We start from the raw sequence: 17,508 nt of genomic DNA, 5'->3' as shown, positions 1-17,508 counted from the left end.
AATCGCTCTTAATACTGTAAATTATAACAAAATGCCGTTTTAACTAAAAGAATGATTCACTCAGTATTTCCCGCTGACAAAACCTTTTTCAAACATGTTTCAGGTGATCTATTGTGATCCAAGAAAAGTGCCGTGAAGCACTACAAGCTTAAGGAAGTGGCTCAATATAAATAAATAAAGAAACATGTTTTGTGAAATAAGGATTTCCCAGTGAAATCACTTTATTGTAAATTACGGGGTTTTATCCCTAAATTATGTAATAAAGTAAACAGGCATTTTAGTATTAAAAGATCATGTATTAAAGACTTCCGTTGTCGCCTAAATTAAATACCACGGGGTTCCTGTCCCGCGGCTCTGGACCGGGTCAAACCGGGGCTAGGGCCGTGACAATTTGTATACTTGAAAACTCACTTAAAAATCCTCTAAACAACCATATGTTGGCCGAAACATTTGAGAGGAAAAATGAGAGAGTTCTTGCAACTTTAATATCTAGTAAGTGTTATGAGAGAAGTTATGTCTAATTTTTAAAATCAAGTTACTTGATATGAGATAACTTTTGCATGAAAAATTAGTGGGGAAAACCCACCTTGGGAAGACAAGGTGGACGGCCATAAGGCCTCCCATTTTGACCAATCAAAATTTTCTTCCTTTTCATATATTAAGTCATGTATTATATTTATAGATTTTATAAACATAACATCATATTTTTACAAGACTTTATTTAACAAATCATAACCTTTTATAATGTTATTTAACCCATTAAATAACATGATAAAATATTCTCTCAAAATAAATTATCCATATAATTTATTAGTTTCTCAAGTGCAATATTATTTAGAAAATTAATTTCTAAATATTCTAAGTGTTAATATTTATTTGTTTGATTATATGATAAATAAATATTATAGGTGTTTGTCTAGCTTGTTATTGGGTATGACCCGACTTGGATCATAACGTACTAGCCACATCAATTTAATATGTGTCTTGGGCATACAGAGTCCAACAATCTCCCACTTGCACAAGATACATAGAAGATTGATGCAAGTAGTAAATAACGCCTAACAGCGGTTTACTAACCCTAATACGTATGACGAAGTGCCATTCAATAACATCATCCCCTTCAAGTCCCTTACTTGAAAATGATTTAGGTGAATCTATCATTTATCCTTTCGTTACAGACGTCATGTCAAATCCAGAGACACAGTGTGATCATTCTCTATTGATTTAACTTTAGCAGGCCTTAGACATCTTACTCTCAACGAATAAGAGGAACAAATCCCTTCTTGACTACATACGTCTCTCACAATCACCTCGTACCACCCCTGAGCTTAGCCTTATGTACTGTCTTATTACAGACAGTGAAGAACTAAGTCAAGGTATAATATTTGGAGAATATCAAGACCCAATATGTATCTCAGGTCAGAGGATACTTTGATATTCGCCTTTGCTCAAATTTACTTATGATCAATCACAAATGATTCCATGCAGTAACATTTGAGAGCGGGTCAGTCCAATATTTGCATCTCACAAATATCTATGAACTTTGGCAGCAACACTTTGCTCTATATTCATACCTAATGAATATCCACCAATCCAAGTTCATAATAGTCTTACATTCATATTTGTTCCCACAAGTATGATCGACCACGGACATTTAGAATAATTAAATTATTCACGGATTTAAACATGCTAAAATGGAACATAACTCAAAATACCATAAAAGAGTTGAAATAACAATTGTTCCAATATCCAAATACAAAATAGATCAAATCCAATCACTAGAATATCGAAGTCCTAAGGCACAAGTATGACCCTCATGTTTTGGCCGTTCAAGGAGCTTCGTGAGTGGATCCATAATGTTTTGATCGATGTGAACTTTGTGAATACATATCTTTCCCTTTTCAACTTCATCCCTTATGTAGTTGAATCTCCACTCAATGTGCCTAGTCTTTTGGTGTGCACGAGGTTCCTTGATTTGAGAAATCGCACCCTCGTTATCACAAAAGATCTCTAGGGGGTCTTGAATGGTAGGGACTACCCCTAGGTCGGCAATGAACTTCTTTAACCACGCAGCTTCTTGCGCTGCCAATGAAGCGGCGATGTATTCTGATTTTGTAGTGGACAATGCTACAACATCCTGCTTCGAGCTCTTCCAAGAGACTGCATCTCCATTCAAAATGAAGACATACCCAGATTGTGATCGGGAACCATCTCGATCAGTTTGGAAACTCGCATCCGTGTAACCCTTTACAACGAGTTCCTCTTCACCAGATCCATATATTAGAAACATATCCTTAGTCCTCCTAAGGTAATTCAATATGCTCTTAACAGCCATCCAATGACTGTTACCTAGATTTTGCTGGTATCTACTTGTCATGCTTAAAGCGCATGACATGTCTGGTCTAGTGCATATCATTGCATACATTATGGATTCTATAGCAGATGCATATGGGATTCCTTTCATTCTTTCTTGCTCATCCTTTGAGCTTGGACATTGGGTCACATTCAATATTGTCCCCTTTTGAATAGGTACCAAACCTTTCTTTGAGTTCTCCATCTTGAACCTCTTCAAGACTTTGTCAATGTATGCACTTTGGTTTAAACCTATCAAGCGCCTTGATCTATCCCTATAGATCTTTATTCCCAAAATATAGGCGGCTTCTCCAAGATCTTTAATGGAAAAACATCTTCCAAGCCAGGTTTTTACACTTTCCATGGTTGGAATGTCATTTCCAAATAGTAGAATGTCATCGACATACAATACTAAGAAAGTGACGGTGCTCCCACTAGCTTTCTTATACACACAAGCTTCATCGCCGTTCTTGATGAACCCAAAATTCCTAATTTCTTCATCAAAACGGTGATTCCAACTAGCTTTCTTGCAGATTTATAAGAAAGTGACGGTGCTCCCACTAGCTTTCTTATACACACAACCTTCAGGATGAACCATATAGACATCTTCATCAAGATATCCATTGAGGAAAGCCGTTTTGACATCCATTTGCCAGATCTCATAGTCATAATATGCAGCTATGGCAAATAATATCCTAATTGACTTTAGCATCACCACGGGCGAAAAGGTCTCATCATAATCAACCCCTTGAGTTTGAGTGAAACCTTTTGCTACAAGTCTCGCTTTAAAAGTATCCAAGTTACCATGCATATCCGTTTTCTTCTTGAAAACCCACTTACTTCCAACTACTTTGGAGTTAAGAGGTGGCACAACCAATTCCCATACTTGGTTGTCATACATGGATTGCATCTCTACGTTCATGGCTTCAAGCCATTTGTCGCAATCGGATTTTGACATTGCATCATGGTATGTGGTTGGTTCATCTGAATCTACCACGTAGCATCCATCCTTGAAAATCCATATCTTTCGGGTGGATTACTAATTCTACCAGATCTGCAAACGTTTTGTGTGTGTTGATCAACCATTTGATCATCTTCAACAACCTCTTGTTGAGTGCTAGTATCAACCAAACGTGTATCGACTTGTGGTTCTTGATCCTCATCAAGTTCCACTGTTCTACTAGTTCTTTCCATAAGGAACTTATCTTCCAAGAACTTAGCCTTTCGAGCAACAAATACCTTTTGCTCTGTTGGATCGTAGAAATAATATCCTATATCATCTTTAGGATATCCAACGAAGATACACTTAGTGGATCATACTTCCAACTTGTTTGGGGTGTATTGCTTCACATAGGCATCACAACCCCATACCTTCAAATATGACAATGATGGAACCGTTCCATGCCATATTTCAAAAGGTGTCTTATCCACTTTCTTGGTTGGGGCCATATTTAATATACGAGCCGCGGAGAGCAAAGCGTAACCCCAAAATGATAGAGGTAATGTGCTTCTAGCCATCATAGATCGAACCATATCCAATAGAGTTTGATTCCTCCTCTCAGATACACCATTATGTTGTGGTGTTCCAGGTGGAGTAAGTTGTGAGATGATCCCACAACTCCTAAGATGATATTGAAAAGCATCATTAAGGTATTCACCTCCTCTATCGGAACGAAGAACTTTGATTGTCTTGGTGAGTTGATTCTCTACTTCGCTTTGGAACATTTTGAACATTTCAAAAACTTCATCTTTGTGTCTTAGCAAGTACACATAACCATAACGACTATAGTCGTCGGTAAAAGTTACAAAGTATCTTTCACCATTCCTAGTCATTGGCTTAAAAGGACCACATACATCCGAATGTATGATGCCTAATAAATCTTTTGCCCTTTGGTTGGTGCCACTAAAGGGTTTCTTAGTCATTTTACCATGTAAACAAGATTCGCATGTATCAAATGAACCAATTTCATTTGTTTCCAAAAGACCATTCTTTTGAAGTGTTTGCATGTGATTTCTATTTATATGACCAAGGCGACAATGCCAAAGATAGGTCTCACTCAAATCCATTTTGAGTTTCTTGGTGTTTGCTTGGTACATCGAATTATCAAATCATGTGTCATCATGAACCAATTCATAAATACCATTTTAAGGCATAGCTTTAAAATAGAACATATCATTCATCAAAGCATAAATTTCATTGTTCAAAAACTTCAAATCAAATCCATATTGTCTTAAAAGGGAAACAGAAATAATGTTCCTAGTCAAACTAGGAGCATACAAAACATTTTTCAAACAAATTTCCAAACCACTTGGAAGTTTTAGAACATAGTCTCCTTGGGCTTCAACTTGAACTTTCGCTCCATTGCGTATGAAGAGACTAGTGTCTCCCTTCTTGTAATGCTTATTTCTTTTGAACCCCTGCAACGAATTGCAAATATGAGTTCCACATCCGGTATCTAATACCCATGTGTTAGAAGAAATAACATTTAGATCAATATGTATCATAAAGATTGTACCTGAGGTTTGCCCTGCATCCCTCTTGGTTTTCAACTCCTTGAGATAGGTTGGACAATTCCTTTTCCCATGCCCTATCTCTCCACACTCAAAGCATGGATCGCTCGTGGCAACCTTTGCCTTCTTCTCTTTTGGTTTTGGTGGTTCTATTTTTGCCTTTCTTTTTCCCTTCCCTTTGACGTGTCCCTTTCCCTTGGCAACATTTGTCTTGGAGTCAGGGTGATGCCCCTTATTGCCTCCCTCATTGATCGTTAGAATGGGTAAAGCCTTTTTACCCATTCCCGCTTCGGCCATTTTGAGCATTGCATGAAGTTCACCAATGCTCTTGTCCCATCCATTCATGTTGTAGTTCATAACAAAGCTCTCAAATTTCTTTGTTAAAGAGTTGGGGATCAAATCCGTAGCCAACTCTTTTGAGACAGGACAATTAAGCCTTTCGAGGCGATCAATGTGGCTTTTCATCTTAAGAACGTAAGATGAGACCGATTGGGTTTCCTCCATTTGACATGCATGAAGCGCTCGAACCGTTTTGAAGCGTTCTACCCTTGCTTGTTGTAGGAACATTTCCTTCAATTGGGTGATCATGTTCTATGCCCCATGATGTTCAAAATCCTTTTGAATCTCGGGAATCATAGTTCCCAACATGAGGCATGAGGCTTGCATGGAGTCCTCGGTATACTTAACCCAATCATTGTAGGCTTCTACATCTTCCTCGTCAGGTTCATCGGGAATAGGATCGTCCAACACATAGGATATCTTCTCCTGCTTGAGAACGATTCTCAAGTTTCGAAACCAATCCATGAAGTTATTATGGTTGAGACGATCCTTTTCAAGGATGGTTCTTAGTGATAGGTTTCGGACGGTTTGGGTAATCGGGTTTGCATTGTTAGCGGCCATCTACAAAATTTAACAAAGTTCAATTTTAGTATTTTCGATATTATTAAAATTTTGATCATTAATACCCTTTTATGTCTCATAGACAATTAATAATTAAAATCTAGAATCCAACGTTACATTTAAATATTGGTTAGGTGACCTTTATCCCATTATTTAAATTCACAAGGTAGTCAACGTTTGACGATTGCAACCCTTTGCAACTTCTAGCCATATGGGATCGGTTAAACATCTTTATGTTTAGTTGGCATGTTTAATCCCATCAACACCTTTGTTCCCCATGCTTCGGTGACCCTAAGTTCATGGTTTCCAAATCAAGTCGTCCAACTTATACACACATGTGAGTTTACACATATAAGTGGTTAGGTGACCTTTATCCCACAAACATGGTAACCCCACCTCAAATATACAAGTTTCCTCAAATATGGTTAGGTGACCTTTATCCCACAAAGAGTTCCCAAGTAATTCGAGTGTTGTATAAAAGGATGGTGTTTGACTTGTTTTATAAAAAGGGATTTATATTTTTCAAAATTCTAGTTTAGAAAAATTTTATGTACCATATATTTGCATGCATTCAAATCAATGGTACTTTAGTGAAAACCAATTTTTCAAGGTTCTTTTAATGAAACAACCATTTTATTATAAAATCATTAACTTTTAATAAAACCTTTTATTAACCATTTTAATGATTTTGTTAAGAACCAATTTTAAGCTTGTTACGGATTATTTGTTGTTAAGCATGCATATCCAAATATCATCCAAACAACCATAAATAAAAAATAACCATACAAGCACAACACATATATCAAAAGGGTGCATAACCATAGCCAACTATTTTGACCACACTTGTTAGCCGAAACAATTGTGTCAAAAATTCCTTCCTAAAGGGTGAATATGGACACAAATAATGTGTCGGTGAACTCCCACTTGATCCCGCATCCAAATGCTTCAAGTCTTCATCTTGTGTTGTGATTTCTTCACATTCTTTGAGCTTCCAAATGTCTTTTAAATTCAGCTCCAAACACCTTTGGACTTCAAAAATGTGTTTTGGTTATCGGGCTAAAATCCCGTTAAGAACTATGAAGTCCTTTATGCCCGAAATTGGCAAAAACCAAAACCGCATTTTTTTTGTATGCATCTTCTTTTGCAAAAAAAAAGTATCCTAATACATTTTTTCTAGTAAAATAAAATGTACCTAATCTATTTACTTACATACCAAATGAAATAAATAAATTACATATTTTTACAAATGGAAAACAAAATAATAATTATTACAACCCATTGAATAATTAAATAAAATCACAAACACAACATATTCACACAAGGTCATGGCTAGGTTATGTACACCAAAAAATATATATATCCAAATATATATATAAAATTCAAGAGAAAAATTGGTTTCCTTTTGCAACCTACATTTTCGGTCAAGAATGAAAAAGTCGAAAAATGTGGGTTTTTGTCCAAACAAAACAAATCATCCACATGACATAATTTTTTCAAGATTCCTTTATGCATGTAGGAAATAAATCTTGAAAAAACAAAGGAAAACCATGGATAAAATTTTGGCCATAGGGTTTCTACAAACCCGAAAACCCGAAAATTTTAAATCTGATGAAGCATGCACTCATATAAGCGGCTCTAGATGCCATTGTTGGGTTTTTCACATGTTTATCAAAGCTAATTTTATCCAAATAAAATTAAAATGCAGCGGAATATATATTTAAAACATGTTACTTTACAAGATTTAAAACCATTTTAAATGAAAAAATCCAATAACCGGATCCATATATGAAATGCATACTATTAAAATGCAACCATAGGGTGTTTTAAGAAACAACCTTTCAAGGAGCAAGGAGATGGAAGATGATGATGATTCTTGAATGGTAGCTTCCAAACAAGAAAGCCTCAAGCTAGTATACCCCAAGCTTCCAACAAACACCCTTAAATTGCTAGGATTTGTACACTTGAAAACTCACTTAAAAATCCTCTAAATAACCATATGTTGGCCGAAATATTTGAGAGGAAAAATGAGAGAGTTCTTGCAACTTTAATATCTAGTAAGTGTTATGAGAGAAGTTATGTCTAATTTTTTAAAATCAAGTTACTTTATATGAGATAACTTTTGCATGAAAAATTAGTGGGGGAAAACCCACCTTGGGAAGACAAGGTGGACAGCCATAAGGCCTCCCATTTTGACCAATCAAAATTTTCTTCTTTTTCATATATTAAGTCTTGTATTATATTTATAGATTTTATAAATATAACATCATATTTTTACAAGACTTTATTTAACAAATCATAACCTTTTATAATGTTATTTAACCCATTAAATAACATGATAAAATATTCTCTCAAAAATAAATTATCCATATAATTTATTAGTTTCTTAAGTGCAATTATTTTTTAGAAAACCAATTTCTAAATATTCTAAGTGTTAATATTTATTTGTTTGATCATATCATAAATAAATATTATAGGTGTTTGTCTAGCTTATTATTGGGTATGACCCGACTTGGATCATAACGTACTAGCCACATCAATTTAATATGTGTCTTGGGCATACAGAGTCCAACATATCTAACCAGCACAGAGCCCGGGCTTGAACTTAAACGACGTCTCCCAATCATAGCTCAAAGAAAACCAAGTTCCATCAAGCAAACATCCCACATAGTGAACTACAAAATTAAAAACACAGATCAGAACACCACATTGTAATTTGAATCACAAATCTATTTTGAAATCAAATAGCTACAAATATATAACTGAATTCCCATTCTATTTTTTTTTCAAATATATGATTAATGGTTGAATTTATAAGAAAATGTATAAATGAGCCTGGGCACTCGAGCTAAGGTGACCAGCTCAAACGAGTTGGCTTGGTTCGTAAGGGAGCCTAGCCGCATCTTAAATATTCAGCGTAGTTCAGAATTGGTTTAAGAGCTGATTTCGAGCTGAAGCTGCCTTGAGCTTGGTTCAGAATTTCTAGCCATGTCGACCCCTCTCGGGTTAAATTCTAGCCGAGCTTAAACTGACAATGGGTGAAGCAAATGATTAACGGTTGAAATTTGAAAGAAAATGTATAAATGAACCAACCAGAGCCCCAACTCAAATACTCAGCTTGATTTAGAATTCGCCCCGAGCTCAAGGCTCAAGCAAATGATTAATGGCTGAATGTCAAAGAAAATGTATAAATAAATCTAAGAAATTGAGCTAAAGCGAGTCTAGCCTAACACAAAACCCATTGGATAAAATATCGAAATAGAAGTTGCCTTAGTGAACAAAAATAAATGCAAGCAAAGGCAATACGCATACCTGTTAACAATGTTTCGTTCTTCCACCAACAGTTCTACAGTTTAGATCTGTTGCCTAATTTCAGGCATAAGTTAAAAGAATAGAGCAAGCATTTAGTAGTTGAAGTAAAGTTGGCTAACTTTTCCTGACATATCGATGAAAGAAAGAGACAACAAACCATATGTTTACAACTAATATATATAAATTGAAGGTTGAGTGGCTCAAACCACAACCTATTGAAGTTTGTTAACTGTGATTAGTATTATTTTAACAATATAAGTTTCTAAACATATTAAAAAGCACACAACTTAGCAAAACACATGACAAATTGACCAAAATTTTAAATGATGTGCAAGATAAGCTCAATAAATAATAGATATACAAAAAAAGCACGTGTTTCCTTTAAAAGACAACTTAACAAACATCGCCTACGTGTCATCCAAGTCCGCATAATGTGTGTTGACTGGGCAAGTATCCAGGATTTGCAATATAAAAAAAATGTCAACAATGTTAGTCTCAAATAAAAATGTTCTCGAGAAATATGTAAAGAACAAAGAGTACACTATCATTTTGGTCCTTGTGGTTTGGACAGTTTTGCCACTTTAGTCCAAATCTTAAACTTTTTAAATCTGGGTCCCCGTGGTTTGCATTTTGTTGCCATTTTAGTCCAAAATCCAAAAACCCTCGATTTTCACTGTTGAAAACTGATTATTTTGTCCTTTAGTGCAGAGGCATTTTGGTCATTTTTATTTTACTCTTCTAATAAATTAAAACAAATGTAATTATATATTATATAATATATATATATAACCCTCGATCTCTCTCTCACTAAAACAACACAGATACACACTCTCTCTCTCTCTCTCTTAGTTCTCTCTCTCTCTACACAGATCCGGTGGTGGACGGACGGCGAAGACCTGTATCTCTCCTCCATCCTTCTTTCTTTTCAGATCTGTAAATAGGGGGTGGTTGACGATGACTGATTATGATGATGATGATGGACGGTGATTATGATGATGATGTAAGGGGGTGGTTGACGACGGCAGTGGAGGTGGTTATGGTGTGGCTCGGGTTTGGGTTTGCTTTGAGTTTGGTGAAGGTGGTGACGGCGGCAACTCCGGTGATAGGGATACATCGTCTTGGTAATGATAATGTGAGTATTTGGGGATTTTCGGTGTTTTATGAAGTTTCTAGTGAATATTTGGGGATTTTGAGTTTTTGTTTCTAGTGAATATTTAGGGATTTTGGGTGGTTACGGTGGTGGTTTGAGGGTTTTTCATGGTGTGTTTTCGGATTTGAGGGGTTTTCACGATGGTTGTGGTGGCTGGTGGATGGTGGTGTTGGTGGTTGCAGGTTGGGTGGTGGTGGCAGGTGGGTGGTGGTGACGGTGGTTGTGGTGGTGGCTGGTGGGTGATGTCGGGGTGGGAGTGGGTGATGGCAGGTTGCGGGATTGAGAGGTGGTGTAGAGAGATGGGGGCGGTGGTAGCAGATGGGGAAGGTGGTGGTGCTATAGAAAGAAGGGGGTAAACGAGGAAGGAGGTGTGGGTGTGACTGTTGGATGGGACGACGCCGGAGTGGCGGTGGTGAGAAGGGGGAGGAGGTGGCGGTGGTGAGAAGGGGGAGGAGGTGGCGGTGGTGGTGGTGCTATAGAGAGAGAGAGAGAAGAGAGAGAGGGAGGAGGTGGCGGGGCAGTGGTGGTGGTGCTATAGAGAGAGAGAGTTGATCTGGGTTTTGAGAGAGAAGAGAGAGAGTGCAGCTCAATAAAGGAAATTTAAATGAAATTCACAGCAAATGAAATTTAAATGAATTTACAACAAATGAAATTTAAAAAATGACCAAAATGCCCCTGCACTAAGGACAAAATAATCAGTTTTCAACAGTCAAAATAGAAGATTTTTGGATTTTGGACTAAAATGGCAACAAAATGCAAACCACAGGGACCCAGATTTAAAAAGTTTGAGATTTGGACTAAAATGGCAAAACTGCCCAAACCACAGGGACCAAAATGTCAGTTTACTCAAGAACAAATAAGACATGATCTAATCTAAAGAGTTTAGGAGCAGCAACATCCAAGAGCTAGTCATGGTTAACATTTGTAATCTGGCGAAAAGAACGTCACATAACCATGGGCTCCTAGCTCAACCCATGAGTAGTTTCTAAAACATTAATGACTATAGGGTGGCCTTTTGACCAATGCCAATGTAACTGTTTGAGATCTCCGGGTTCAAGATCCACAGCACGTGGACAATTCAAGTAAGACAAAAAACTATTTTGGTATTGTTGATGCAACAAATAATAGACCAAGGATAGTAGCTGGGCTGGTTAGGCAAAAGGGTTGAGGGGTTCAACTTTGCCTAACGCAGGTCGTGGGGTCCCCCCATGTTTGCAAGACGTGGAGAGAGGTTCACTAGTTTAATCTTGTAGTTTGCTAAAGATCCTCTACTGAAATGTATTCAGATTCGGATATGCAAGCAAAAGGAATGTGTGTGTGTTGAATGTGAGAGAGTATCTTGCATGAAGCAAGCACTTGTGATGTATGACCAGAGATCTTAGGAAATCAAGGCTGGCCTGGAATGTTTTTCTCAGTGAATGAAGTGTCTAATTTATAGGAGAAGACATCACTCAAAGAGGAAGACATTTGACTAGTGACTCTGCTTGCAGTGGGGGTTTTCCCTTTTTGGGGGTTGAAGGCTTTGACCTGCGGGTAAAAGAGTGTGTTCTGTGGATCTGAGTTGCTTTTGCGGCTGGTGGGTTGGTGAAGCAATCCAGAGATGTGACTACTTACTATTCCCGTATTGCTTTTTCCCATCTCCCAGCTTTTTAACCTTCGAACCGTTTAACCTTTCGAGCATTTATGTATTTAAATCATTTTTATTTGATCTTGGGCTACCCTCGTCATCAGCCCCCCAAGTCAGAGGTTTTTGGGGAATAAGCTCAAAGACTTCTGACTTTCATACATGTATTTATTGCTTGAAGGTTTCAATGGTTCAAAGCTTGAAGGCTTAAAGGGTTGGAGTCAGTTAATTTTTGAATTTTAAATAACTGACAACTAATTTGATTGATGTATGGCAGTTCATAGGGCGGCGGTTTTGCTGTTTGCAATTATCACCACTTTTTTGGGTTTTATTTTCTTTTATATTTGAAGATATCATTCAATTTCTACATTATCCTTTCAAGTTTTCCTCTGCGATTCCCTTCCTCTCTTTAAGGTTAGTTCCGGCTTCATCTTTATTTCCTTACTTACTTCATATTTTCTTGTAAAGAATGGGTGCTCGTAAGGATTTGGCAAAGTCCTTTTCTCGATTAACCCAAGAAGAGGTAGAATTATTTTGTAAGGAATATGGTATTGGGAAAATGTTTAAACCGACTGCTCCTGCTTGTGATGTTCCGATTGACAAATGTCCGGCTGGTTTTATTGCTCTTTATTGTCGTTATTTTGAGTTTTCGAATCTCCGTCATCCGTTTTCCCTCTTTGTTCTGAATTTATTGGAGTATTACCGAGTCTCCTTTGGTCAGATTCACCCAAAGGGCATGGCTAGGGTTTTACGTTTCGAAGTTTTATGCCGTGCCCTTGGTTATGATCCTTCACTTTTGCTTTTTCGCCGTTTTTTCCGATTGGCTAAAAACAGTGATTGGTTCACCTTTGAAACTTCCAAGGTTGATGCTTGTCTTATTTCGTCTATGGTTACAACGCTCGGAACTTGGAAGGATCGCTTTTTCTGGGTTTCTGACTGTATTGTCCCATTTAAAATGGTGTGGAGGCACCCGGATGCCGTTCTCAATGAACCGGAGCCCTCTGAGTCTGAGTTGAATGACACTTTTCTCAAAGCCATCCGGGAATGCCCTTCGAGGGTTCGTCCCTTCCCTGAACATTTTCTAGTTATGTTAGGGGTTAGTGATTTGTGGGAAAAGGCCGATCGGGATCAGGTTCTAATAAGAAGTGGCACGGGTATGCATTTTCCTTTTTTGCCCCCTTTGTATTTTCCTTAATTTATGCCTTATGTGTTTTTGTTTTCTTTTTTGTTATTTGTAGTCATGTCTGCTCTTGACTTCATTAAAAGCGACGATACTTCTGATGTTGCATTTGAGGATGTCCCATCTGTTCTTGATGAAAACATTGTGGTTAGGAGTGTTGAGCAAATGTTCGAGGGTTTGGGTTATGTTAGTGTTTCCAATGTGAAGGGTTTGTCTAAGCCTATTGCTCCCAAGGCTTCAACCCGCCGATCTACCCGTCATTTGAAGGGTGCTCCTCAATCCACCTCTACTGAACCGGTGGAGTTGAGTGATGACATTGAAGCTTCTGGAGATCAAGGTGTTGAAGTGGGTGTTGAAAAGGAGAAGAAACTGGTTGTTCATGGCAAAAAGGCTTCAGCCAAGAAGGTTATTACTACCCCTATTCAGGGTTCTTCGAGCAGGGATGTTGAAGGGTTGGATCCGGATGAAGTTTATATGCCTGGTTGGTCGGTGAAAATTGATGACAGTTTCAAGGATGCTGCTGTTTGTGAAGATGTTCTGAGTCACATTGGTCCTCCTTCAGTTCACAACACCATTACTGAGATGGATGATGATATGATGTTATCTCGCATGATTTTGAGTACCTGCAATCTTGCTGCCATGCTTCCTCAGGGTATTGCTCGTTTTCGTAAGAGGATGCAAGAATATGAAGAATTTTCTAAGAAGAAAGATAAGATGAAATCTTCAATGGCTGAGATGAAGAAGGAGATATCTGGATTTGCTGAGAAAGAAGAAGCATGGGACAAGAAGGTTAGTGAACTGACTAGGAGGCATGACATTGAAATGAGTGATTTGAAGAAGAGCTTTGAGGCCGATCGGTTGAAGCTAAAGGCAGACATGGAAGCTTTGTTTGTTCAACAAAGGTTTTTTGATGCAGAGAAGGAAGGTTTGAAGGCTGCGGTTGCTCAGACCACCGATGATAACCAATGGTTGATTGAGCAAGGCTTTCAACAGGTTGTCACCTACCTTCTCCACTCTAAGGAGTTCAATTCCGCACTTGGCGAAATTTACACTAAATTACTTAACTTGGGGAAACATCAAGGCCTCATTGCTGGGTATAAGCTTCATGAATCTGGCCATCCTTTGGAGAAGTCTCCTTTGTTTCGTCCTGAGGCTTCTAATGTTTTCAAGGGCTCCGTTGAACAGATGGAGAGGCTGACCTACCCTTATATCCATCAAGTTTCTGCTTGTTTTGGTAAGCCTCTTACTGTTTTGCAGGATTTGAAACCGGAGGGCCTTAATGAAAAAGTCTGCGCTGAAGTCTTAGATTCTGTTTCGAGGAAGAGATCCTACTCGGGAGATAGTGATGACACCCTTTCAGGCAGACCAGATGCTTCGAAGGATGCAAGCCTGGAGGTTTCAGCAGTAGGTGGTGACGGTGGTGTAAAAGCTAAGAAGTTCAAGAAAGCAAAGAAGGTCAAGGGTGAAGGCTCCGGGATTTCCAAGCCTTCTGTTGTTGCTTAACGGATATTCGTAGCTTTCTTAGCACTTGAAAACAATTTGTGGTTTGTAATGTTAACTTTAGACAATATTAGGTTTTGCAGGAACCCCTAAGGTTCCTGTTATGTGGTTGTGATTTTAGGCCTGTATGGCCGTTTGAACAATATCCAAACTTGCAAGTCGCTAGGACTTGTTTTAACTTGTGCTTGAATGGTTGAAAGTCTTTCAGGGCTTTCTTTGTTATGGTATTCTGTTTAGCTATTTTCTTTGTGTTGTGTTTTTATACTTGTGCCTATTTCGTTAAGGCAGCTTGGTTGGTTTTAAGCTTTTAAGCTTTTTGGCTATCCGTAGGTAGGTTGAAACCTTTAGGGTTTCTGTAGGTCCCCTTGATGTGCATGGATCTTCACAGAATTGTCAATCCGATCAAGAGTGCGGAATCCTCTTGATCAGAATAAGCAGAAAACGTGTAGGAACAGAAACAGCAATTCACTTTCAAACTGGGTTTCTATTGATTATCAATCACAAGGAATTACAATCAATCCAAACCCTAACAAACTCCAAATTCGTCCAAGACCTAGTCTCTCACGAAAATACTCTCTCAAATACTGTTTTGGCTGATCCTCCTTAACCCTAATGTCTAACCTTGTTTATATAACACAAGGTTTGCAACTGGGCTAGGGTAAACACTCTTGGGCTGCGAATTGGACAAGCCCAATTCGCCCCCATACACCCAATTCTTTGGGTTTAGTTAGCCCAAACATTACAACTAACTATTACAAAGCTAAACCCGCTAACTGTTTATCGTTTAACTAATTACAAGATATCCAAAGACCAAATCTAAGCTGTTGTCATAGAATATGCACCAACAAACTCCCCCTTGGCAATAGCTTCATAAAAACTTTGTCTAAAGTCAAAACTTTGTCTTCAGTCTTCTTGCAATCTTCAAGTAATCTTGCACTGTCTTTGGTCTTTGGATAGCTTCAGCTTCAATAGCTTCTGTCAGCAACAGACTCCCCCTAAGCTGATGCATCCAATCACCAAATCTTCAACACGTTAGCGTTTGAGTAAACTCTAGTTTAGCATTTGCACAACAATCTTCAAACTCTTCAATCTTTGTCTGCAATGTAGAAAGGAGGTTCTACCATGCATCCAATCAAACTCTCATCTTGACAGCAACTTCTCAGCAACATCTCAGCAACATACTGCTTCAATCTGTATACTATAAAACAAACATCTCGAGAAACCATAAGAATTTTTCAACAAAGTTAAATAAATTATTATTATTCAAGAGATATGTAAACTGTATCACAGATTAAGATTTTTCAACTTATCGCCAACACACAAAACTTTTTGTTCAACACACAAGAACCTGTCTGATTTAAAGTTTTGAACTCACTTTCTAACACCGTCTCCCCCTATCAGTAACAATTCCTCCAAGAATAACAGTTTTCCGTACGTTAAGAATTTTAAACAAAAAAAGACACTATTTTTGGATTTTTATATTTTCTGAAAGCAAGTAAATAATAAACACTCTATTTTTGTGAGAATCACTGGTAAGAAGATCATATCAGCACAATCAAACTGTTTCACACTATTAGATAATTCTTTATTCAATTGTTCGTGAAAAGCAGTCCAAGACGATTACCAGTATATTTGTCCACTTAAATAAAATGCATGAACATTTCAAGTACCATTACCGTATGATACGTGAAGGTAATTTTATTTTCTGAAATACTAGCGTGTCCCACTTCAGGATATACCCCTGCGATCAAGGTATGCACAAAGATTCATCGTAGTAGGTGAGTATACTAATGTCATCCTTTAAGATATCCTCACTGTGTCTAGGTCTGCATATAATCTGTTTTATCATGTTTTGATTGCTTAACTATGAACACCCAAATAAATACTAATCAAATCCTGGAAATATAAACAACACACTCTATCATGCAAGTATCTTCCCTACCACATATTTCACAAGTCCAATCCAAATTTCTGAAATCTTAACTGGGAATAGGTTGAGAAGAGAACAGAATAGATCTTTAGCAGAGATGGTATAATATACAGATCAAATGAGTTTTTCTCAGTTTGATATAGGTTTCTTGGGTTTCTTTTGGGCACTTGAGGGCCTCTTTCGGGTGTATTAGATCTATAGCATGACAACATACAGCTAGGTCAGCATGTATCTGGATGCAGCAGAAGCTGTCGTTGCCTAGCACCTCCAGGTCAGCATATATCTGGATGCAGCAGAGGAGGTACATGACTTTTTTCAGAGAAGAATTCAGAATCAGATCAAAATTGTGTGTATCGGGACAACATACAGACATTCAAATAGAAATGAGTTAATTCCAAGTGAGTCTCTTTCCTAGGGCCATGTACAATTTTAGTTCTGAACAGAAAGACAGCCAAGATATCCCCAGATGGAATAACAGTATAAAGACCCAAAACTTCAGATTTTCGCAATCTATCAACGCAAGAATTAAGGTCATTAAACCATACACCACTGATGTGTTCCCCACTCATATTCAGTTCTTTTAAGTTTATATCACATTGGTAAGTTGATTATTTCATGCTTTTTGCCTACTGGTACATCATATGATGAAGCTGCTATTACACTTAAGCAACTTATGGTTCAAGTTTAGTGTGACAGTCTAACTTGCTGATGTACTATCATTTTTTCTTTTTCACACAGTGATAACTCATTTTAATTTTCTATTTTTTTTTATGTTTTTGATTTTTCAATTTTTTTTTATTTTTGATTTTTAAGAAAAACAGTAAACTATTTACAAAAATTCTTATGAAAAACCAGTTACTCAGGATTCCTCATCCCGTTGAGTTCGACTAAATGTTCAAAGCGAGCCCTGTCAAATGCTTTAGTATAAAGATCTGCCAGGTTATCTTCTGTGTCGACTCGATGTAATTCAATTAATCTCTTTTCAGCACAATCCCGTATAAAATGATGACGAATGTCAATATGTTTTGTGCGACTGTGTTTCACGGGATTAT

At 37.6% G+C, this 17,508-nt stretch overlaps 1 protein-coding gene across 1 annotated transcript in view; it reads right to left on the bottom strand.

Annotated features, from left to right (window-relative positions):
* The window catches only part of LOC118490452, a 50,783-nt gene extending 45,623 nt beyond the window's left edge, over positions 1 to 5,160 (bottom strand). Inside the window, exon 1 of the mRNA XM_035988103.1 lies at positions 4,869 to 5,160. Within this exon, the coding sequence (XP_035843996.1) occupies positions 4,869 to 5,160 (292 nt within the window). The remainder of the gene's footprint in view (positions 1 to 4,868) is intronic.
* Positions 5,161 to 17,508: the final 12,348 nt, after the last annotated feature.

This window comes from Helianthus annuus, chromosome 3 (assembly GCF_002127325.2).
Source record: "Helianthus annuus cultivar XRQ/B chromosome 3, HanXRQr2.0-SUNRISE, whole genome shotgun sequence".
Lineage (NCBI taxonomy): Eukaryota > Viridiplantae > Streptophyta > Magnoliopsida > Asterales > Asteraceae > Helianthus > Helianthus annuus.
Note: the sequence above shows the minus strand (reverse complement) of the source record. Positions and strands in the feature narration are given on the sequence as shown.